Genomic DNA, 25,717 nt, shown 5'->3' with positions numbered 1-25,717 from the left:
ATAATTAACATTTCTAACTTGTAACCTTTTAACATAATTATCATGCTCCCACTAACATGATGATTATTAGCATAACACTTATGCTACCACTAGCTTTGACGTGTACTCAGAAATTAGTTGGACTTCTAGAAATCAATACTTTATTGACTTTCTTACCAAAGTTCAAATTTCTGATACTAGATTGCTTTGATAAAACTTTATCAATACTATACACCATATCTTAGATAGCTAACAGGTGTGTCTAAACAATTTTAAGAACTATGAAAAGGGATGCCCTAATCATAGTCTCAATTGGTTAGACCTTTGCCACTTATCACAAGTCCATGTTAGTGTGCCGGTTAACCACACATTCTCCACTAAGAACTTTGAGAATGCAAATATCACAATTGCTATCTAGCTAAAATCTACTTAATGAAAGAGTTTCCTCACCATTGTTTTCATAAATCAGAGAGAAACCTTATAACACTTAAATTTAATGGTGTATGTGTTCTTATCCATGTGAATCTGTCAAACCATAATCACAATACTAGGTTAGTGACAAATCCTAACTCATATGGATTGAAATTGTGCAATCTTAAATTCTTGCCACCTGGCAGTTCAAGGGCCTGCAATTGCTTCCAAGGTGTTGTGTAACCAATTGAGAACTCTAAGCACTCATATGCAAAGCCAACTTTAATTGGAATGGGCACAGAATATGTCAACACGATAGGTTATAAACCTCAAGTCGTGTGCTAGTAAAGAACTTCAGTTTTTTTCTTGATTTGTTCTTGAGAATTTCAAGATTTTAAAACTCCCAACGTCCTCTTGACATATAAGACTTTCTTGTCAGATATTCAAGAGATAGTGTGGATTCTAATCAAGACAAACACTTCACACAATTGGCCTTAGTTGGTCTTTGTTTTATCCAAAACATCACATCTTACCAATTTCAAATGTACAAGAGTAGAAAACTTTTACTCTTACATTTGACAAGTGTTTTAAACCTTCTTTAAGACATGTCACTCAAGTTACCATTTTAGAGTAGAACTCTAAGAATTGTTTTTGGAACGAAGTATGAATCATCTTCTTGATTTAACCACTTCAACAATTCATAACTCCTCTTCTTAACTATCATAATGCACTTAGAGGATGAATTGTGAAGGTCTCAAAATCATTAAGATGATCTTAAAACATGATACTAAAGTACTCTCCCATCTTTTCAGATTTGAGAAACTTTTATTTTTCTGCCTAAGTTGATTCTTCTTATTCGCTCTGCCATACATTGGAACCTTTTCCAATGTCTCAGAATTATACTTAAGCCTGTAAGTATAACCATATTTACTACACTTTAGTAAATCATGACGAATAGTCTTATCGATCTTCTTGGTGGACTTAACCAGTGCACAAGAATGTGTACTTGATCCCTTAGTTCTTTACTTGACTCACACATCCATGTGAACAGTAGTTAGTCTTAGTTTTTTTTCCAATGCTTGAAAGTTCTCATCCATCATGCTATACAACTTGTATGATTCTAAGTTTCTATCCAACTGAAACTTGGGTGATGAGAATCTTTCCTTATTTGGTAAATTTAGACACTACCACTAATGAAAGAATCAAATTCATATTTCCACTCTTGCTCTTAATGGAATCTTGTAAGCAACAAAAATTTTCCACAACTGCTATTGTAAGGATATTTTTTAAAATAAATAAAATCAAAATTTTTCCTTTTATTTTAAAAACATTGCGGAAAAACTATCCTTACATTGCAAAAGCACATGAAAACTTTGTTGTTATCTATTCCTAAGCAATATATCATAACTCCTAAGAAGTAGCTCAAAAATCCGATCTTCAAACTATGCGATAGAAATCCATCTAGCGGTCAGATTTAGCATATTCTTTCTTTAAGTTTCTTCACTTTTTCTTTGATTCTTAAAACATCAACATGTGTCCCAGTCACATCATGTATCAAGAATCTCATAATAGAAATTTAGCAGAGTTAGATAGTGGACTTTACCTGAGGTAGAGTCAAACTTATTGACTTTAACATCCTTAAGTAAATTTAACAGCTTCGCAAACAGTGCCCCTTCCTTTGGCAATTTTAACAAATGGACCATTTGGTAATGGTACATCGTACTATCACAGTGCCCGTACTACTGAAAGCACATGACCTATACGCGTAGCAATGAAGTCACAACCCCTAGGGTTTTGTTGGGAGTTGGTTTTCCGTTATTTATGTGGATTGTCTGATATCTTCCTGGTGTATTTTTAGTATGGTGGTTACGAAGCTATTTGAGACCGGATCCGGGTTAGGATCAGGAGCTAGTAGCCACGATAAGCCAGCATTGACATATGATCGTGTAAAGGAGATCATCCGCGAGGAGGTGGTCGAGATTGTCAGGGGTCAGATTCCAGAGATGTTTGGGTTTATCAAGACCTCCATGATGGAGTATTTTGACGACAGATACGCAGCCATTGTTGAGACTTCGGCTACTGCAACCTCCGCAGCCGAGGTAGATGCCGGTGTAAGGACAGGTTGGGCTTTTTAGTACTAGGACTTCGATAACACGAAGCCACCGACTTTCGATGGGACTTAGGACCCGATCCTAGCCATGAGGTGGATGTTTGAAGTGAAGGGATGTTTCTTCACATGCTCATGTCTTGCTGACCATAAGTTACAATGTGCTTTGAAGCTGCTAAGGTTCAGAGTAAAGGACTGGTGGACATTCTTAACGGGGTCATATTCTGATGAGCAGCGAGCAGAAATTACTTAGGATCAGTTTAGGGAGATGTTCTGCGCTCACTACATTCCACAGGTTGAGCAAGAGCAGCTATCACAGGAGTTATTGGATCTGAGACAAGCTATGGAGAAGGTGATAAAGATCACCTGCATGTTCACTAAGAGGTAGATGTTTTTCCTGGAGTTTGCATCCGAGCAGGCTCAGAAGACTCATTATCTGAGCATGCTCAAGACTAACATCTGACAATTTGTTGCTACCCAACGATGTGACACATTACTGGAGTTACAGAAGGCTGCTAGGCGGCATGAGCTTGAGATTAAGTTGCAGTTGAGAGAGTAAATGTAGGTCGTAACGCAATCACAGCCGGCGCCGAAGCAGTCCAAGACCGTTGATTCTAGGTCTGGAAGTCAACACTGACTCACTTGTGGGAAGTGCAGGAAGGCTCATTATGGAATTTTCCGATCGGGTAGCGGGTTCTATAAGTGTGGCAAGAAGGGCCACATTGCTAGGGATTGTAGGCAACAGGCTCTAGGTACTGGGGTCAGACTTTGTTACCATTGTGAGCAGGTGGGACATATGAAGGCCCAATGTCCCCTACTAGCTGCCAGGCCGGCGCAGGCTCTAGTGCCAGCTACACTGAGGATTATTGATGGGAGTCAGGGTAGAGCAGAGCCTCTGAAGGCTCGGGGACGCGCGTTTCAGCTTACTGCCGAGGAGCCAGGACAACATCGGATGTGGTTGCTGGTATGTTTCTATCCCTTATGTTGTTGATTATATTTATTTTATGCTTATATGTTTGTACCTATGATTAGGTACATTTTTATTGAATTCCTTGCCTGATTTGGTATTATTTGACTCGAGGGTGAGTCGGTCATTTGTCTCTCGATCGTTCAGTTTGCCTGTAGGAGAACTAGAGTGTCCATTGCGAGTCTCTATCACCAACGAACACGGGATTTCTGCTTCTTAAGTCTATCGAGGTTGCGTTCTGGAGATCTTCGGGGTATCTTTCCCGATAGACTTGATTCCGATTCCCATGGGGGATGTATGTGTGATTTTGGATATGGAATGGTTGAGTCGCTTCAGTGCCATGATCGACTGCGAGGGTCAACAAGTGGTGGTTTGAACCCTAAGTGGGGCTGGAAGTTCGAGCAACGGGATCAATCAAGGACCTACCAAAACATGCTCCTACAAAGATTTCACCAATTCCAAGACGCGAACCTTTAATGGCACGGGTGGAGTGATAACCCTGAAAAGATGGATTAAGAAGGTGAAATCGGTGTTCGAAATATGTGAATGCCCCGAGGAGGTGAAAGTGAAGTTTGTCGCGTGCACGTTCGTCGACCAGGCTCTCACCTGGTGGAATGGACATATAGAGGCCATGACTTTCCCTGTAGGCAACGCTATGCCATGGACGGAGCTGAAACAAATGATGATGGTTGAGTACTGCCCTCGTGGTGAAGTCCAAAAAACGGAGCAAGAGCTGTGGGATTAGATCGTCCGAAACTCTGATATAGATGCATACATATCAAGGTTTAGCGAGCTGTCATTACTGTGTCCTAGCATGATTACGTCTGAAGGAAACAAAAACGAACGATTCATTTGGGGATTGACCTCCCCAATTCAAGAGAAAGTGATCGCTGCAAAACCTAAAACTTTCAACTGTGCCAAGAGATTGGCCAAGAAACTGTACGACCACAACAACAAGAAGGGCGAGAAGCCAGCAGATGCTGAAGGAAAGAAAAGAGAATGACAACAAGAGGAAGGGCCGCCAAGGCTCGAAATCGTATACGAAGCAACAAACAGTGACAGTCAACGCTGCAAGCACCCAAGTTCCACCCACACCACATGCTCCAGCCTCAGCTAATCCATGTGCTCCTAGGCAGTATTCGGGAACTCTTCCAAAGTGCAACAAATGTGGTCTCCACCATAATGGGGAATGCAGAGAAATGCATTGCACCAGTTGCAATCGGAAGGGTCAGATGACAAGGTATTTCAGGACCTACCCTCCCTAGAACCAACCACAAGGAAACAAGAACAAAAATAACCGCAACAAAAACAAAACCAACAACAGCGACAATATCACAGGATCAAGCCCCACTTGCTATGGATGTGGAAGGACTGGACATATCCGTCGAAACTGCCCCAACACCAATAACCCTAGAAACGAAGGAATAGGAAGGGTGCTAGCTATGGGTCAAGGAGAAGCGGTTCAGGATCCCGCTGTTGTTACTGGTACGTTTCTCCTAAACCACACTTATGCATGCATCCTATTTGATACCGGAGCAGAACAAAGTTTTGTGAGAAATAAATTCAAACACTCGTTAAGACAACAACCCTAGAAGCTTAATGAAACCTTCACGGTGGAAATGACTAATGGGAAGACAGAATCCACTAGGGAAATCTATATCGGATGTACCCTAGCCTTAAATCATCACGTCTTTCAAATAAACTTAATGCCTGTTTCCATTAGGAGTTTTGATGTGATTATCGGCATGGATTGGTTAAGCCCCCACCATGCTGAAATTATGTGTCACGAGAAGGCCGTTTGCGTTCACCTTCCAAATCACGAAACCCTAATTATATACGAGGACAAACCCAACACGAACCTTCTCCTTATCTCATGCATTAAAGTGCAAAAGTACCTACGAAAGAAGGACTTGACGTTCCTGGCTCATATAGTAGACAGATCCAAGAAAGAGGTCAACATTCAAGACATTCCAGTAGCTTGTGAGTTCCCAGATGTCTTCCCTGATGATCTTCTGGGAATACAGTTCCTAGATGTCTTCCCTGATGAGCTTCTGGGAATACCCCCAGAAAGACAATTCGAGTTTCGAATTGACCTTGTACCAGGAGCTACTCCCATCGCCAAATCGCCCTACAGATTGGCTCCTGCAGAGATGCAAGAGCTGTCTAGTCAACTCAACGAGCTTTTGGATAATGGATTCGTCCGACCCAGTTTCTCGCCTTGGGGAGCTCCGGTTCTCTTTTTCAAGAAGAAAGACGATACCTTTAGGATGTGTATCGACTACAAAGAACTTAACAAGCTCACTGTGAAGAACAAATATCCACTTCCACGAATCGATGATCTATTTGACCAACTCCAAGGAGCTAGTCACTTCTCAAAGATAGATCTGCGATCTGGATACCACCAACTCAAGGTCCGGGAGGAGGATATTCCAAAAACCGCCTTCCGAACTCGTTACGGACATTTTGAATTTGTTGTAATGCCCTTCGGTGTAACGAATGCTCTTGCCACATTCATGGACTTAATGAATCGAATCTGCCGAGCATTTCTTGATAACTTTGTTATCGTTTTCATCGATGATATCCTCGTCTATTCCCGAAACGAATAAGAACACGACCAACATCTTCGACAAATCCTAGAAACCCTGCGAACCGAAAAGATATATGCAAAACTCTCTAAGTGCGAGCTTTGGCTCCAAAGTGTGAACTTTTTGGGATATGTTGTTAGTCAGGAAGGAATTCGTGTGGATCCTTCTAAAATCCAATCCATCGAGGGATGGGCAATTCCAACGACACCCACAAAAATTCGTCAATTGCTAGGCCTCACAGGCTATTACAGGAGATTCATCCAGAACTTTTCTAAGACGGCCAAACCGCTTACCGTGATTAAACAAAAGGGCGTACCCTTCGTATGGACGGACAAGAAGGAAGCCGCATTTCGATCTCTGAAGCAAGCACTCTGCAGTGCGCCGGTGCTATCGCTACCCGAAGGAACGGAAGACTTTATAGTCTATTGCGATGCGTCAAATCAGGGATTAGGCTGTGTACTCATGCAGCGTGGAAAGGTGATAGCTTACGCGTCCCGACAACTAAAAACGCACGAAGTGAATTACACGATCCAGGATCTGGAGCTGAGAGCACTGGTCTTCGCCCTGAAGATTTGGAGGCACTACCTTTACGGTACTAAGTGCACCATCTTCACTGACCACAAGAGTCTCCAACACATCTTGAATCAAAAAGAGCTAAACATGAGGCAACGAAGATGGGTCGAACTACTAAATGACTAGGAGTGCGAAATCAAGTACAACCTAGGCAAGGCTAACGTGGTAGCTGATGCCTTGATTTGAAAAGAATACTCAAATCGCCGTGTGAAAACCCTCTCGATAACCATCCAATCCCACCTGACCTCGCAAATCAGAACAACCCAGTCAGACGCCATGAAGGCGGAAAACAGAACAAGCGAAGCGTTACGTGGAATGTAAAAGAATCTCGAAGTGAAAGAGGATGGGGCATATTATTTCATGAACTGCATTTGGGTCCCTAAACTTGGGGGATTCAGAGAGGTAGTCATGAATGAAGCCCACAAGACGCGACACTCCATCCATCCAGGTTCAGACAAAATGTAGTTGGATGTTAAGCAACATTATTGGTGGTCTAATATGAAGGCAGAGATTTCCATTTACGTTAGAAAATGCCTTACTTGCGCTAAAGTAAAGGTGGAATATTAGAAGCCCTCGGGATTACTACAGCAACCAGTAATTCCAGAGTGGAAATGGGAAAGGATTACCATGGATTTTGTTACCAAACTACCCAAGTCGACGGATGGTTTGGACATGATCTGGGTAGTAATTGATAGACTAACGAAATCCACCCATTTCCTACCAATAAAAGAATCATACAAGATGGAGCGCCTAACAAGAATCTATGTCAAGGAAATCGTGAATCTATATCAAGAATCTATACAAGATGGAGCGCCTAACAAGAATTTACATCCCACTTTTGGCAATCGCTTCAGAATGCTATGGGAACACAACTTGACATGAGCACTGCCTACCACCCACAGACAGATGGTCAAAGCGAGCGAACCATCCAAATGCTAGAAAATATGCTTCGCCCGTGTGTAATAGACTTTGGAAAATCGTGGGATACCCACTTGCCTTTGATCGAGTTCTCATACAACAACAGTTATCACTCGAGTATCAAAGTTACACCCTTCAAAGCATTATACGGGCGTAAATGTAGATCACCGTTGTGCTGGGCGGAGGTAGGAGACACGCATCTAGCAAGAGGGCAAACGCCAAACAATGCCTAAACGGGACCTGAAATCATACGCGAGAGGACTGAGAAGATAATTCAGATCAGTGCCCGATTGCAATCATCACGAGACAGACAAAAGACCTACACCGATAAACGACAAAAGCCCTTGGAGTTTCAAGTCAGAGATAGGGTGCTACTAAAAGTCTCTCCTTCGAAAGGAGTGATTCGTTTTGGGAAGCGGGGAAAACTGAACCCTCGATACATTGGACCCTTCGAGATTCTTACCCGAATCGGTCTAGTGGCTTATAAACTGCAACTACCCGCTGAGCTCAGCAGTGTACACCCTGTGTTCCACGTTTCCAATTTGAAAACGTGCTTATCCGACGAGACCCTCGTCATCCCGTTAGAAGAAATTAAAATCAATGAGAATCTTCTGTTCATCGAGGAACCAGTTGAAATCATGGATAGAGAGGTGAAGCGTACCAAGTAGAGTCGCATTCCGATTATGAAAGTTCGATGGAACGCAAGATGCGGACCAGAATTCACATGGGAATGCGAAGATCAAATGAAACAGAAGTACCCTCACCTATTCTCGCATTCTCAAATCTAGCTTTCAAAAGAATTTCGGGACGAAATTCCCTCTAACGGGGGGATGATGTCACAACTAGGAATTTGATGCCTTGTAAACATTAAACAAGGATAACAAATGTGAGCCAACAATGTGAAAGCATGTCTGATGCATATTCAATAACAACAAAACTTCATCAAATACTTCATTCAAGCACTACAAATAGTCAACAAAGAATTGGAAAACCCTGGAAATCCCGGTTTAAGTCCATTTGGGCTAGGATTTCCTTATTGGACCTAATGGACCAATAAGTTTCCAAGTTAACTATCTTGAACCTATAACCCTCAAGTGGGCCCTAATTGGACCCATATACATGAAACTTAATATTTTGCGCCTTATAAGCCTAAAATGAACTAGGTTATCTTTAACGGGCCTTATTAGACCATAACAAATTTAAATTAGCCCTAATAGGTCATAAAAATCATTCTTTGATTTTTGTTGGGCCAAAAATCATCTAACTTAAGCATGAAATGGGCTTAAACATACAAGCCCCAACTATTTTCCTTCCCCTCTCCATTCTCGGCTCAAACCACAAAAGAAAGGAAGGGTTGACTTTTCATTTACCACCTCACTAATATTTGATGGGCTTCCATGCAAAGTCTCATGCTTCCAAGTAACCATCCTATCATCTACTCTCTCTTCTCTCCTCTCTTTCCTTCTCTCGGCCGAACACAACACAAACACACACACATTACACTCAAAACTCTCTCAAGGAAACTCTCTCAAGGAAACTCTCAAGGAGATTATCTGACACATTCATCCTCTAACAAGCCTCTAAATTCGAGATCTTCCAAGAAGACTTGCTAGGATCGAAACTTTCTTCATTTCTCTCTTCAAAACCGAAACTACAACTCAAGGTGAGCTTCATACCCCTCTCTTTTCGGTTTTCATGTGTTTTATGGGGGAGAATACAAGAAAATGTGTAGATCTATGTGTATGTGTATTTTTATGTGTTTTTGTGATAAACATGTAACTAAAAAGGGGTGAATCTCGAGATCTATGATATGAGAAGGGGAAAAAACACAATCTAAGTTATTTTACATTAAACAAGTCATGAACAATAACTTATAAGATTATGATACATATATTTCAACATAAAAACCCATTTTTGGGCTTAAAATGTCAAATATACAAAATTAGTGTTAAAAATGGTCAAGTCACGGTTTCTTTAGGACCAAAAGAGTCAAAACAGTTTCCATAATTGTTTTTCTGAATAATAAAATTTTCAAAGGACTTGAAATGTAAATTTTTAGCTTAATGGGCTAATTTTGGGCTTTTTGGCCCAATAAGCCTAAAATTGCGAAAAATGAGAATTTAAGGGGCTGAAATGAAACTTTCTTCAAAACAGGGGATAAATAGCGTAATAAAACTATTTCAAGGCTCAAAAATTCTTTTCACTACCAAAAAGGAACAAAAATGTAAAGTTTTTGGATTTTGGGCCAAAACTGTAAAAGTTGCGAAAAATGGGGTTTTAACTGAGAAATACCATTCTGGAACGGCTTAATATGTTAACAAAATAAATTTTGGGTTAAAAACTGTCTTTTCAACAAATTTATGATGCAAAGGTGTCAAGAAAATGTTTTAAGGACTAAAAATGAAATTCTTTTATATAAAGGACTAAAATTGTTATTTTTATAAAAAGAAAGGTAGCGAAAAGGTCAAACTTCTACTTTTAAACAATTAACTCATTAAGTCAAAATGCAAAATCCGGGACTATCAACAAAACGAAAAACGAATACACGTTAACTCCAAATATCGTTATAAACGAATAGATTCGGTCTCAAATCAATACAAAAACAATAACCGTTAAATCAAACACTTCAATAGATACGCGATAACTACGTTGCGTAAACTTACAAACTTTGGACTTAAGAGTTTCAAATCATGCTTGATGGATTTTGCAAGTCCAACAAAATGATCTTTGTGCCCAATGGGATAACGCTTATATGTTATTGGGCCTCCTATGACCCAATTCTGTGTAAAAGGACTTTCTATAGCTTTTATGTGCTATTGGGCCCTAGGGGCCCATTAGTAAGGCTAGTAAGGTCAAAGTAATCAAATGCAAGTTGGACCATCGTGTCTTTCGCATCCCCGACAGCCTAAGGTACTTACGATAGTAGCAAAACATAATGCTCCTCTTCTCTTCGTTCGCTAAGGCTTATGAGAAATCAAAGTAGACGAAATTAGGACGATATTCAGTATGGAGTAATCAATATTCATTCGATATGACGATACAAAAATCAGTAATCATGGATACCTTTGAACATCGGACAACATCGGGTTTTCCGGGGAATTCAATACTACTCGTTCGAAATTTTTATAAATATAATACAAAATATCCTTCATATATATGTTTTTGAAATCATTCATGCATCAACTTATGGATCTTCACACTTTGATAAACAAAAGTCTTTTAAGAAAATATCGGATTTTCTGGGTTTTACAAACTATACAAATCATTTTATCACAACATTGCTTATGAACTCACCAACATTTCATATGTTGACGTTTTTCCAATATAACTTGTATTCTCAGGTAACAGGTAAGCGGAAGGGTAATATGAAGTAATGTTAGGATCTTATGTTGTTGAAACACTCAAACAAATAATGTTATGAATGTGTAATGTTAAAACAATGTACTTGATGTGAACAATTCCAGTTGTAATATATTGGTACACGGTGATGTTTATGTTATGATTCATGTATATTCATTGTGATGATATTCAAGTAAAGTCACGCGAGCCCTCGGTTGTTTCCGCCGTCTGGTTTTGGGGTGTGACAACAAGAAGGGCGAGAAGCCGGTGGAGGCTGAAGGCAAGAAGGAGAGTGAGAACAACAAGGGAAAGAATAACAAGAGGAAGGGACGTGAAGGATCGGAATCGTCCAAGAAGCAACAAACAGTGACAATCAATGCTGCAACCACCCAAGTTCCCTCCGGACCACATGGTCCAGTCTCAGCTGCTCCAAGTGCTCCTAGGCAGTATTCTGGAACTCTTCCATAGTGCAACAAGTGCATTCTCCATCATAATGGAGAATGTAGAGAGATGCATTGCACCAGCTGCAATCGAAAGGGTCACACGACAAATATTGCAGGACCTATCCTCCCAGAGTCAGCAGCAAGGAAACAAAATAGTAACAACCGCAACAACAACAACACCAACAACATCGGCAACAATGTAGGACTGAGCCACACCTCCTATGGATGTGGAAAGACGGGGCATCTTCCGTCAAAACTGCCCTAACAACAACAACCCTAGGAATGGAGGAACATGAAGAGTGTTGACCATGGGTCAGGGAGAAGCGGTTCAGGATCTCGCTGTTGTCACCGGTATGTATCTCCTAAACCACACTTATGCATGCATCTTATTTGATACCGGAGCAAAACGAAGCTTTGTGAGCAATAAATTTAAACACTTGTTAAAACAACAACCATAGAAGCTTAATGAAACCTTTACGGTGGAAATGGCCAATTGGAAAACAGAATCCACTATGGAAATCTATATCGGATGTACCCTAACCTTAAACCAACACATCTTTTGAATAAACTTAATGCTTGTTTCCATTAGGAGTTTTGATGTGATTATTGGCATGGATTGGTTAAGCCCTCACCATGCTGAGATTATGTGTCATGAGAAGGTCGTTCGCCTTCACTTTCCGAATCGCGAAACCCTAATTATATATGGAGAAAACCTAGCACAAAGCTTCGTCTTATCTCGTGCATTAAGGCACAGAAGTACCTGCAAAAGAAGGACTTGACGTTTCTGGCTCATATAGTGGATAAGTCTAAGGAAGAGGTCAATATTAGAGACATTACAGTAGCTTGTGAGTTCCCGGATGTCTTTCCTGAAGATCTTCCGGGGATACCCCCAGAAAAACAAGTCGAGTTTCGAATTGATCTTGCGCCAGGAGCTACTCCCATTGCCAAATTGCCCTACAGATTGGCTCCAGAGATGCAAGAATTGTCCAGCCAACTCAGTGAACTTTTGGACAAAGGATTCATCCAACCTAGTTTCTCACCATGGGGAGCTCCGGTTCTTTTTGTTAAGAAGAAAGACAGATCTTTTAGTATGTGCATTGACTATAGGGAACTAAATAAGCTCACTGTCAAAAATTACTATCCACTCCTGCAAATCGATGATATATTTGACCAACTTCAAGGCGTAAGCTATTTCTCTAAGATAGATCTGCGATCTGGGTACCATCAACTCAAAGTACGAGAAGAGGACATCCCCAAAACCACTTTCCAAACTCGTTATGGACATTATGAATTTGTCGTAATGCCCTTCGGTCTAACGAATGCCCCTGCCGCATTCATGGACCTAATGAATCGAATCTGCCGGGCATTCCTCGACAACTTTGTCATTATTTTCATTGACAACATTCTAGTCTTTTCTCGAAGCGAAGAGGAGCATGGCCGACATCTCCGACGAATCCTAGAAACCCTGCGAATCGAAAAGTTATATGCAAAACTCTCTAAGTGTGAGTTCTGGCTCCGTAGTGTGAACTTTTTGGGTCACGTTGTTAGTCAAGAAGGGATACACATGGATCCTTTGAAGGTCAAAGCCATCGAAGGATGGGCAATCGAAACGACACTTACATAAATTCGTCAATTTTTAGGCCTCGCAGGCTATTACAGGAGGTTAATCCAGAACTTCTCTAAGACAGCCAAGCCACTTACTATGCTTACACAAAACGGTGTTCCCTTTGAATGGACAGATAAGCAAGAGGTTGCATTCCGAACTATGAAGCAAGCACTCTGCAATGCACCTATACTATCACTACCAAAAGGAACAGAGGACTTTGTAGTTTACTGAAATGCGTCGAATCAGGGTCTAGGTTGCGTATTTATGAAGCGTGGGAAGGTGATAGCTTATGCATCCCGACAACTAAAGACACATGAGGTGAATTATACAACCCATGATCTGGAATTGGGAGTTGTGGTCTTTGCCTCGAAAATTTGGAGGCACTACCTTTATGGTACAAGGTGAACCATTTGCCCGGCCACAAGAGTCTCCAACACATCTTAAATCAAAAGGAGTTAAACATGAGACAACGAAGATGGGTTGAATTGAGAACGATTACGAGTGCGAAATCAAGTACCACCCATGTAAAGCTAACGTAGTAGCCGACGCCTTGAGTCGGAAGGATTACTCAAATCGCCGTTTGAAAACTCTCTCGATAACCATCCAATCCCACCTTTCCTCACAAATCAAAACAGCCCAGTTGGATGCCATGAAGGCAGAAAACAGAACGAGCGAAGCGTTATGTGGAATGGAAACGAATCTCGAAGTGAAAGAGGCGGAGCATATTATTTCATGAACCGCGTCTGGGTCCCTAAACTTGGGGGATTCAGAGAAGTAGTCATGAATGAAGCCCACAAGACATGATACTCCATCCATTCGGGTTTAGATAAAATGTACTTGGATATTAACCAACATTATTGGTGGCCCAACATGAAGGCAGAGATTGCCACCTATGTTAGCAAATGTCTTACATGCACTAAAGTGAAGGTGGAATATCAGAAGCCCTCGGGATTATTACAGCAACAAGTAATTCCCGAGTGGAAATGGGAAAGGATTACTATGGACTTTGTGACCAAATTACCATAGTCAACAGATGGATTGGACACCATATGGGTAATAGTCGATAGATTGACAAAATCTGCTCATTTCCTGCCAATAAAAGAATCATACAAGATGGAGAGGTTGACGAGGATATACATCAAGGAAATTGTGAGACTTCACGGAGTGCCAATATCTATCATCTTGGATAAAGATAGTATATTCGCTTCACGTTTTTGGCAATCACTTCAGAAAGCACTGGGAACACAAATCGACATAAGCATTGCTTATCATCCGCAAACGGATGGTCAATGCGAACGAACCATTTAGACACTTAAAGACATGCTTCGCGCATGTGTGATAGACTTTGGAAAGCCGTGGGATACCCACTTACCCTTAATTGAATTCTCGTACAACAATAGTTATCACACGAGCATCAAAGTTGCTCATTTCGAGGCGTTGTATGGACGTAAATGTAGATCACCGTTGTGTTGGGCTGAGGTAGGTGACACCCAGCTAGCGAGAGAACTGACATAAGGCGATGCGTTAACGGGACCAGATATCATACGTTAAATGACGGAAAAGATAGTTTAAATCAGAGCTCGATTACGAGCATCACGTGACCGACAGAAGAGCTACGCTGATAAATGGAGGAAGCCCTTGGAGTTTCAAGTCGGGGATCGGGTGCTGTTAAAGGTCTGTCCTTGGAAATGGGTTATTCATTTTGGAAAACAGGGAAAGTTGATAAAGGTCTGTTCTTGCGCGAATCGGTCTAGTGGTTTATAGACTGCAACTACCCGCTGAGCTCAGCAGTGTACACCCGGTGTTTCATGTTTCCAATTTGAAAAAGTGTTTATCCAACGAAACCCTCGTCATTCCCCTTGAAGAAATCGGAATCAACGAGAATCTCCTGTTCGTCGAAGAACCAGTCGAAATCATGGACAGGGAGGTGAAGCGTACTAAGCAAAGTCGCATTCCAATTGTGAAGGTACAGTGGAACGCGAAGCATGTGCCAGAACTCACATGGGAATGTGAAGACCAGATGAAGCAGAAGTACCCTCACATATTCTCTCATTCTCAAATCTTGCTTTAGAAAGAATTTCGGGACGAAATTCCCTTTAACGGGGGGATGATGTCACAACTAGGAATTCTATACCATGTAACAACAACAATGATAACAATTGTGAACCAAAAATGTGAAAGCATGTATGATGCTAATTCAATAACAAGAAAACTTCCATCAAAGACTTTATACAAGCACTACAAATAGTCAACAAAGAATGGGAAACCCTAGAAACCCCGGTTTAAGTCCACTATGGACTAGGATTTCCTTATTGTGCCTAATGGGCCAATAAGCTTCCAATTTGACTATTTTGGGCTTAGAACTCTTAAATAAGCTCTATTTGGACCCACTTCCATTTACTTTAATATTTTGGGCCATATTGGGCCTAGAATGAAATAAAATACCTTAATGGACCTTATTGGGCCATAACTAACCTAATTAGCCCTAATGGGCCATAAAAATCATACTTGATGGATATTGGGCTGTAAATTTCTCAAAAAGGGCCAATGGGCCAAAAATCATCAAGATGGGCCCATGATATGGACTTAAGCACAAAAGGGCCCAAAATCTTTCCTTTTTCTCTCTTTTCTTGGCCCAAGAAGAAAACAAAAAAGGAGAAACTAGTGAAATAAGGAGGGTTATCCACCTCCTTATTACCTTATGGATTTCCATGCACCATCCCATACATCCATGCAACTCTCTCTCTCTTCTCCTTCTTCTTCTTCTTAATCCTTGGCCAAAGGGGAAAAACCCACACCCAAAATTCACTTAAACATCTCTCAAGAGCTCACAATAACTTATTCATTTCTCCATCAAAATTTTCGAGATCTAGAGCTTTTCAAGAAGGTTATTCCACAAAAATCATCATCTTAGGTAAGTTGATGTTTGGATCCATAATCTAGACTCTTTGTTCTATCAAAAATCTCTTCTTAACTCATATAAACTCATGGTCATCATCTTAGAATCCTCTAAGTTCGAGATCCACCCAAGAAAACTTGCTAAGGGCCGAAAATAGCATCAAACTTCTTCCCTTTCTTCTTCAAATCGAAATCAACAAGCAAAGGTGAGTTCATACCCCTCTCTTTTTGGATTTTACAAGTTTTATGTGGGAGAATACAAGAAAAATGTCTAGATCTATGTGTATGTGTATGCTATGTATGATTTCATGTATGTATGTGTTAATTTATGTGCTCATGTGTTGAATATGTAAACAAAAAGGAAAGAAATCTCGAGATCTATGACATAAGAAGGAAAAAAACATGATCTAAGGTATGCTACACTAAACAAGTCAAGAAAATACCCTCTAAGATTTAAAATCAACATATTGTAACATAAAACCAATTTTTAGGGCTTAAATTGTCAAATAAACAAAAGTTGGGTCAAAAGTTTCCATTCATGGTTTTCTTGAGGGTCAGAAGAGTTAAAACAGTTAAAATAAATGTTGTTATGAAAATTATGCTCTTCAAAGGACTTGAAATATAAATATTAGTTTAATGGGCGAATTTTTGGGCTTTTCGGCCCATTAATCCCAAAGTTGTGAAAAACATGATTTTCAAAGGGATGAAATGATAAATTCCTCAAAACAGGGGATAAAGAGTTAAACAAAATTATTTCAAGGGTTAAAATGCTTTTCTTTACCAAAAAGGATCAAAAATGTAATGTTTTTGGATTTTGGGCCAAAATTGTAAAAGTTGCAAAAAGTTTGGACTTCAACTGAAAAATACTTTTCTGGAAGGGCTGGAACTACCAAAGAATAAGTTTTGAGCCAAAAATATCACTTGAACAAGTCTATGGGTCAAATGTGTAAAGAAAATGGTTTAAGGGGGCTAAAATGTCTTTTTTTATATAAGGGACTAAAATTGTCATCATTATTAAAGAAGGGCTGAAATGGGTCAAACCAATATTTTGAATCAATTCTTTTAGTATTAAGATGTTTGAGTCAAAAATAAAAAACTACAACTCATGAAGATGAAAATATGTATAATACCAAAAATCGTTAACAACAACCGATCGGCCTTGTGCCGATCCAAAATAACAATCGTCCAATCAAACCTTCTAACAATTATACAATTCCTAAAAACAAGTAAACAATCCAAACTTTGGGCTTGCAAGTCCAATCATGCCTGTTGGGCCTTTGTGACCCATTAACATGATTTTGAGCCCAAGGAATAATAATAAATGTTATTGGGCCTCCTACGACCAAATTTCATATTTAAGGGACCCTCAATGTCTTTTAAATGCTATTGGGCCTTAGTGGCGCGTTTTTACTGCTAGTAAGGTCCAAGTAAACAAATACAGGTCGATAATCAATAGTAATCAAGTCAATTGGGATTTAGTGAGTAATAACGGGTGACACCAACATGTGTCGGTCGTAGTCTGTAGTTATAATCATAGTATCCTAGAGGGAGAGCGAGAGTTTGTGTATAGAGCTATATGGGGGTGACTCCCCCACACCTCAGCTGTTCACGACAGTTAGACTCGGCCAGTCTAGGGTGACAAAATCTTAAGATTAATTCCGGCGTTCACCAAAATGCTAAGACAGACGAACTAGTCATTATCATGTATGGTTATAACGACTCACATAAATAAACCCGATATAAATCCAGTAATCAAGGTAATTCAAAATAATTCACATGATGGGATAACAATTCGAACCGTTATATGGTATTTTTATTTTGGAAAACATCGAGTTTTCCAGGGAAGTTCAAAATTTTTCACTTGCACTCTTAATACAAAGTTTTTCAATTATACATATTTTGAAATCATCATGCATATATTTACTAATCTTCACACTTTTTATAAACACTGGTCTTTTCAGAAAATATCCGATTTTCTAGGTTGTTTTCGTTCAAACTACACAAAACAATTTCATACCAAGCCTGCTTATGAACTCACCAACACTCCATATGTTGACTGTTTTTCAAAATAACTTGTATTCTCAGGTAATAGGTAAGCTGAGGAGTAAGTACCAAGTATGTTAGTGTGTTTTGCTTTTGAAAGCTATCAAACAATTTATGTATGGATTTGTAATGTTAAAACAATGTACTTGATGTGAACAATATCAGTTGTAATATATTGATGCATGGTGATGTTTATGTTATGATTCATGTATATTCATTGTGATGATATTCAATTTAAGTCACGCGAGCCCTCGGACGTTTCCGCCGTCTGGTTCGTGGGTGTGACAAAAATCCCAAACATGTCACCGACCAACCAACCGACTAAAATTTTCTTTTCAGGAAAATGCGATAGGAAGTAAAGAGCCTGAAGAGGATGCTCAAGTCCAGGTAATATTTCTTTCTTTCTATTAATTTGGTGTTTTTAAAAAATAAATAAATAAATTAAATGAAACATTGGTTGATGTTGTTTATTATATGTGAACAGATGACAGATGCACGATGTAAAAGATGCACAGAGAAAAAAGTGCGATTGATAGAAGTTTACTTGAGGTTGTTTATTTTTCTGTTTTCTTCTCTCCTTTTTCTTGAACCCTTTTTCCTCATCTAAAGATTCATAGATTTTAATTTTTTCATAATATTTTATAATGAAATTTGAATGTTGATAATGTGTTTGTAGTTGAATGATATTTGAGGTATATGTTTGTTGAAAGAAGTTTACTTGAGGTCATTACCTAGGCCTGAAAAACACAAGATACACATGTAACTTTTCCTCATTTTTTTCTGCTAGATTGTGTTTGGTATGATCATGATGGAATTGGAAAGCTAATGAAATGGTTTGTACCATTGGAATGGAATAATCCAGTTCTTTTACTTGATGGAATGGAATGGTTGTTTCTGAACAAATCTGATTCTTTTCATTCCTTATTCAAGGGGGCGTTTTTTTTTTCATTTGTTTTTATCAAGGAATGGAATGAAGATTTTAAAGTAACCAAATGTTTATTTGTAAATATTCATAATAGAAAGTCTCTTAAAAAAACCATAGATTTTATTCAAGTCAAGTTCATTTTCTATAAAATAACTACAAATGAAGTTTTTTATTCTAATATTATTAGGGTCAATAAAAAATGAATTAATCACTATATTAAAAAATTGGTAGGGTCCTGTAACATAATGGAGCTGGTCTAGCTCCCAACGGATCCTAAAACAAGTCATTGTAAAGGTTTCAGGTTCATTTAGGTCTATTTTTTAATTTCAATTTCTCTTTCTTAGTTGCTCTCTTGTTCATAATTATGAGGATATAACTCATTTATTTTATTACTTTTTTTTATAGTTTGCTCAACTTGAGAAATGGGTTCTTCTAAAATGATACCACATCTAAACATGTTTGTTTTTTAAAATATTGGTGGGCTTATTGCTGACCACATGGTAACAAAGAGAATCTTAATTGTGACAAATACAAGAAAGGTTTTGAGTACTGTAGGGTTTTTAGTGTCTGCAGTCTCATTAATGTTGCTTCCTCTTTTTAGAACAACTGAAGGGGTGATACTTTGTTCTTTAGTGGTTCTTGATTTTCTTGCATTAGGAAGAGCTGGATTTGCCGTCAATCATATGGATATTACTCCTAGATATGCTGGAATTGTGATAGGTGTCTCGAATACAGTTGCCACTTTAGCTGGTATTGCTAGAGTTGAGCTTACTGGGCAGCTTCTAGAAGCTGCAAAAACCAAGAATTTAGATATTTCTAGTCCTGATAGCTGGATGGCAGTTTTTCTTAGATTAGGATTACTCTGATAGTTGGATGCCCCCCCCCCCCCTCTGGAAGTGTATCATCCCTTAATTCGTTGTTATGTTTTGTATTTCATTCAGTAGGTAGAGACTAGTGACTAGTTTTTCTTTCTCTGTTAAGGACCTTTTTGTCTTCTCAAATTACCACATTATCTATCCTTAGGACATTGTCAATTTCAGAGAGGTAACTTATATTTTATATCCAGAAAGGTAACTGATATTTTACATAAATTCTCTTGAAAATAGGTATACAAGTTTATGGGGGCTTCAAAGTTATCCTTTTATCTAGAGTATCGCTCCAAGCTTAATTTTAATATTTTAAAGAGGTATGGGTTGTATTGAATTGCTGCAATGACAACTTTCAAAAGGTATTTTACTATTTCACTCTTTCATATTAACCTTTATAATCCAACATGTGTATTAAATTTTAATATTTTATACAGGTATTGGATGTATTGAAGCCTAGATTCTTAGTAAAAGGTATTTTACTACATGTTTATTAAATTTGAATATTTTATAACATAGATTGATGATGCTTGAAGACTTTCTGAATACTAATGTGTTGATGATGAAAACAGGTATCATGTGGAAATAGAAGCATAACAATAAGAAGTAGAAACAAGAAGGTGTCCTTTAATAGCAATGTAGTATTAGGTTATATAGTTAGGGAAAACCACTTAATAACAATGTACCATTAGATCCCTTTAATATCAATGTATTACAATTTTTTGACATGATGTTATTGGATGAAATTGATTGTTTTAGTATATATTTGTTTACATATGTTTGTATTATGTGTAAATAAGTATCGTAAAGACGCGTCGTAAATGCATATCCTAAATGGTTACTGAAGTTTATGACACGCAAATGCGTGTCATCTTCATTTATGACAGGGGCTTCCTTGATACGCATTGTGTGTCATAAACACGCGCATCATAAGATTACGACATGCAAATGCATGTCGTCTTCCTTTATGACAGGGCCTTCCTTGATACGCATTGCGTGTCATAACCACGCGTCGTAAATGCGTGTCACAAATACGCGTCGTAAATAGGCGACGCACAAAAGCGTGCCGTCTCTCGTTATGACAAGGGCTTCCTTGACATGCATTGGCGCGTCGTCTGAATGTTTTATGACACCCATTGCACGTCGTAAAAGGTTGTTTTTCTAGTAGTGTGGGGTCTACTGTACCATATACATGGATCACAAGAGTCTGAGACACATCATGTATCTGATGAACCTGAACATGAGACAACGCAGGTGGCTGGACGTAGTCAAGGATTAAGACTACGAGATCCTTTACCATCCTGGTAAAGCGAATATGGTTGTGGACGCCCTAAGCCGCAAGTCGGCTGGATCTTGTATTCCAGATACATGTATGAGTATATCTATGGATTCTCCACTCGTGAGCTTGATTAGGGAAGCTCAGGCTGAGGATATGTGACAAGAGAATTGGAAGCTTGAGAGGATCAGGGGCGAGAAAACCCGATTTGTGCAGGATAGTCGCAGATTGTTGACCCGTTGCGGTTGGGTCTAGGTTCTGATGTCTGGTGGGGTCAGACAGATTGTTCTAGAGGAGGCTCACAATTCTCGCTTCTCTATTCACCCAGAGGCCACCAAGATGTACCGGGATTTGCGACTAAGTTACTGGAGGCTATGCATGAAGAGGGAGATCGCATGGTACGTTGAGAGGCGCTTGACCTGCTGGACGGTCAAAGCCGAGCAGCAAAGGTTGCATGGCAAGCTGCAGCCTCCAGAGATTCCCATGTGGAAATCGGAGCAGATCAGGATGGATTTTATCACCATTCTACCAAGGACGTGTAACATCCCGGAATAGCAAGAGTAAAGTTGAAGGGCTAAAAGAGTAAAATGGGAAAGAGCAACTCGGCGAGTCCACGAGTGGACTCGGCGAGTAGGGTCGCGACTCTAGTCTCGTGTTAAGTGACCAACTCGGCGAGTAGCATGGGTGGACTCGGCGAGTTGGTGCTGAGTGGAGAAAACCCTAAATCCGGAGGTTGAGCCCTATATAAAGAACATAACATCCTTTCCCCCAGCCTCTCTACTCTCTCTTAAGTCCAGAAACCCTAGTTGTCATGTGTGAGAGGATCAAAGTGCATTTGGAGGCTTGAGGAAGTGATTGTTGAGGAAATCTTGAAGGTTAGGAGGCTTGGAACAAGGGGCTTTGCTTAGATTCGGGTTTCATTGTTGTTGGGGCTTCTTTTTGAGGTATTATCTCGTTCTTGGGTTGTTATTCATATAGATGCATCATATTGGGGTTTATGGGAAAACATATCTTTTGGTGTATTGGAGTTAGAGGTTAGATCTGAGGTTTCTACCTCAGATCTGGAATGGATAAAGGCTTGAATGCATAAAAGTCCCTGTTGATGAGTGTTTGAAGGAGCTATTTGTCCCAAACCCTAGCCCTAGAGTGTAAAGTGCCTAGATCTCCTTGGATTCACATGAAGTTTGCCACTTTACGTGATGGATGGCCTTAGGAAGGGTAGATCTATGGTTTGGATCATCTGCGTGGCTTGGAAAGCCTCTGTATGGATTCAGACCCGGTGGTACTCGGCGAGTCACATGGGTGGACTCGGCGAGTTGCTTGAAGATAGGTTGGGACTCGATGAGTTGGAAGAACAACTCGGCGAGTTGGATGAAGATGGCCTGGAACTCGACGAGTTGGAAGAACAACTCGGCGAGTAGGTTGATGATAGCCTTAGACTCGACGAGTCTGTTCTTGGACTCGGCGAGTCTTGTCGAAGAGTCCCAAATCTTTTCTAGTTGAGTCGTGAATCGGTGAGTCAAGGGGTGACTCGGTGAGTTGTGTGCGAGTGGACTCAGAGTTGTTGAAGTCGTCGAGTCTCGGGGTGACTCGGCGAGTTGGGTCGCGGATTGAAGGAAATGCTGAGCATGGGGACTCGGCGAGTCATCGGGTTGACTCGGCGAGTAGAGTCAGTCAGGGGTTGACTTTGACCTTGTCCTTGACCAAGGGTTGACCAGTTGATTTCCAGGGGAATTTTGGTAATTGTTGAATATTGTTTTGAGTTCAGTGCCTTGGTAGTTGTCCAATGGTGGAGACCGTATCAGTGATCGGAGCAGCTTGGGTTATCTGTTCAGTCGGCAGTTTTGAGGTGAGTTATCCTCACTATATCAACAGGGTCTAAGGCACCAAGGCCGGCCCTTTATCGGATTGAGATCCGGTTATTTGTTGTATGTTATTGCTTTGATATGCTGCATCCTGGTAGCTAGGATGGTATACGTTAGAGACTTGTTTGAGATCGGTATCCTGAGATGTAGGGTGATGCTAAGCTAGTGACCGGTTAGGTCGGTATCCAGATTAGGATGATGATATGCTATGTGATCTGTTTGATCGGTTTGTTGACTGTGAATTGTTATATGATTGTATGTTTATGTGCACATGGTTGCTGGACTGGAGTTGGGTTGAGGCGGGTCCTGCTTTGTGTTGTAGGCCAAGATACCTAGGGCGGACCGGTTGTCCCGAAGGCCCAGCGAGCGGTCCGGATAGGCTATAGTCCCCAAGAGGGCGAACCAGACATGCCGAGGCTCGGAGAGTGGACCAGGCCGACTGAAGGCCCGGTGCGGGCGGACCAGTCATACTGTAGACTCAGAGAGTGGACCAGGTGGATTGAAGGCCCGGTGCGGGCGAACCAATCACACTGCAGACTCGATGTATGTGGTTAGATTCGGAGAGTGGACCAGGCGGATTGAAGGCCCGGTGCGGGCGGACCAATCACACTGTAGACTCGAGGTATATGGCTAGACTCGGAGGGTGGACCAGGTGGACTGTTGGCCGGTGCGGCGAACCAGTCACACAGTAGACCCAAAGTGCATGGCTGTTCTGTGATCGGATATGTTATGGCATGCTATGCGTGTATGGTATATGTGGTTGGTATTTTGGGGATATCTCACTAAGCTTTCAGGCTTACAGTTGTGGTTTAATGTTTTTCAGGTTCTTCAGGAGACCGTGGCAAGGCGAAGGCATGATCGTACCGCTTCTCAGGTTTTTGTCGTGAAGTGATTCTGGGAATACTTTAAATAAATTGTATTGAAAACCTTTTGTAATAACTTTAATGGAATCATGTTGTTTTTAAAAAAATTTAAATTGGTTGGAATTTTTTTGGTCGTTACAGGACGGCAAGGGACTTCGACGCTATTTGGGTCATCATGGATCGATTGACCAAGAGTGCCCATTCGAGAGAGCTCATCGGCCGAGAAGTTGGCCGATATTTATATACGTGAGATTTTTGCTCGCCACGGGGTACCGGTCTATATTGTCTCATACCGTGATGTTTAATTCACGTCTTGTTTCTGGCAGAAGTTCCACAAGGAACTGGGCACGCAGTTGCATTTCAGTACAACTTATCATCTGTAGACAGATAGCCAGAGTGAGCAGACTATACAATCTCTCGAGGATATGCTGAGAGCCTACGTTATTTACTTCGGTTGGAGCTGGGACTCCTACCTACCGCTTGATGAGTTCTCCTATAACAACAACTTTCATTCTAGTATTGGTACTCCACCATTTGAGTTGTTGTATGGACGGAGATGTCACACCCTAGTTTATTGGGGTGAGGTTGGTCACAGAGTGATGGGACGGATAGAGGTAGTACTGCAGACTATCGAGAGGGTTCAACAGATCATACAGCAGTTGCAGACAACTCAGAGGCAGCAGAAGAGTTATGTCGATTGGCGCCGAGTTGATTTGGAGTTCTAGGTGGGTGACATGGTACTACTAAAGGTCTCACCCTAGAAGGGTGTGATTCGCCTCAAGAAGGGGGCGAAATTGGGTCCCCGATTGTAAGTCCCCAATCTTCTCGTGTATCAATCAGATCTGTTTGATGATCCGGAATCCTAATCAAATGGATGATGCTAGATCAAAATAGAAGAGAAAGAGAAGAAGAATAAGATGAATCTAATGTATTGATGACATGAATGAAGATCCATACAAGAGATTCACACACACACACACAAACTACTCTTATCTCTAGTTTCACTCTCTACAAAATGCTCTCCTTCTCTATCCTTCTGCTCTCATGCACTCCTCACCCTATATATATATAATTAGTCGTACACGGGTTTACAGTCGTAAACCCGTGTGCGGACGAACACACAACTGTAAATAAATATATATATATATATATAGTCGTAAACACTGAGTTGTTTATGGTCCTAGACATAAAAATACATTTTCCTAGAAAAGCAAAGTGTAAACCATATTTTTGACCCAACAATCTCCCCCTTGGTTTATAGCTTTCTTTTCTAATTGACCCAACAAGCTTCCCTTAAAAAGTAGCTGGCTTTTCTTGTCAATCTTCATTTGGATCTTGGCTTCAGCTTTAATCTTCAATTTCTTACAGCTTCAAGATGAACTTGATGAATCTTGAATGAATGAATTCATCTTGAACAGTTGGGATTTTCTTCAGAATTTGACATTTGAACGCACATTGGGTGAGAAGGCTTCTTGATAAGATTCTTGGAAGATAGCGCTTTCAGCATGAGAATCTTCAGAGAGAATGATAGAGAAACCGATTCTTCTTGATCACTTAAGCAAGCTCAAGATAGCAACAAATTGATTGAGGAGGCTGCAATGCAATCTGTCACATAATCTTCAAGTACAACTTGACCTTGCTTATGGGGTTGAAAGATTGAATGTTGGAAGAATATTCTTCAATTCTTGCTCCTTCGAATGAGAATTCTTCGATGCTCATGGATGAAACCTTGGCTTAGAAATTTTCGACACAAACTCCATGAGTTTCATATACATCCGAATTTACTTTTCAAGACAAAACAAAACTAAATAAAATTTAGCACACAAAACGGAAACACAAATATTTTTTGATTTTTAATTTTCTGATTTTTTTTTGATTTTTGATTCTCCCCCTAAATTTGTGCATAGAGTAAAACTATGAACAAATTTAAGAAAAACAAAAATATTTGGGATCAAAGTTGTGAGACAATCTTAACTTTGTTTATCAGTACCATCACCTTCATGAATAGATCTGGTCAATTGCCGGTATTATGGTCCACTTAAACACAAAGGAT

General features: G+C 40.2%; 1 protein-coding gene across 1 annotated transcript; it reads left to right on the top strand.

Moving 5' to 3' along the window:
* Positions 1–19,291: 19,291 nt before the first annotated feature.
* LOC145098843 (putative anion transporter 5) lies at positions 19,292–19,660 on the top strand. Its single transcript, XM_079036442.1, has one exon. The coding sequence runs from the start codon at positions 19,292–19,294 to the stop codon at positions 19,658–19,660; it is 369 nt and encodes a 122-aa protein (XP_078892568.1).
* The last annotated feature ends 6,057 nt before the right edge of the window (positions 19,661–25,717 follow it).

The sequence above is a fragment of the Lactuca serriola genome, chromosome 4 (genome assembly GCF_051521515.1).
Source record: "Lactuca serriola cultivar US96UC23 chromosome 4, Lser_US96UC23_V15, whole genome shotgun sequence".
In the NCBI taxonomy this organism is placed as follows: Eukaryota; Viridiplantae; Streptophyta; class Magnoliopsida; order Asterales; family Asteraceae; genus Lactuca; species Lactuca serriola.
Note: the sequence above shows the minus strand (reverse complement) of the source record. Positions and strands in the feature narration are given on the sequence as shown.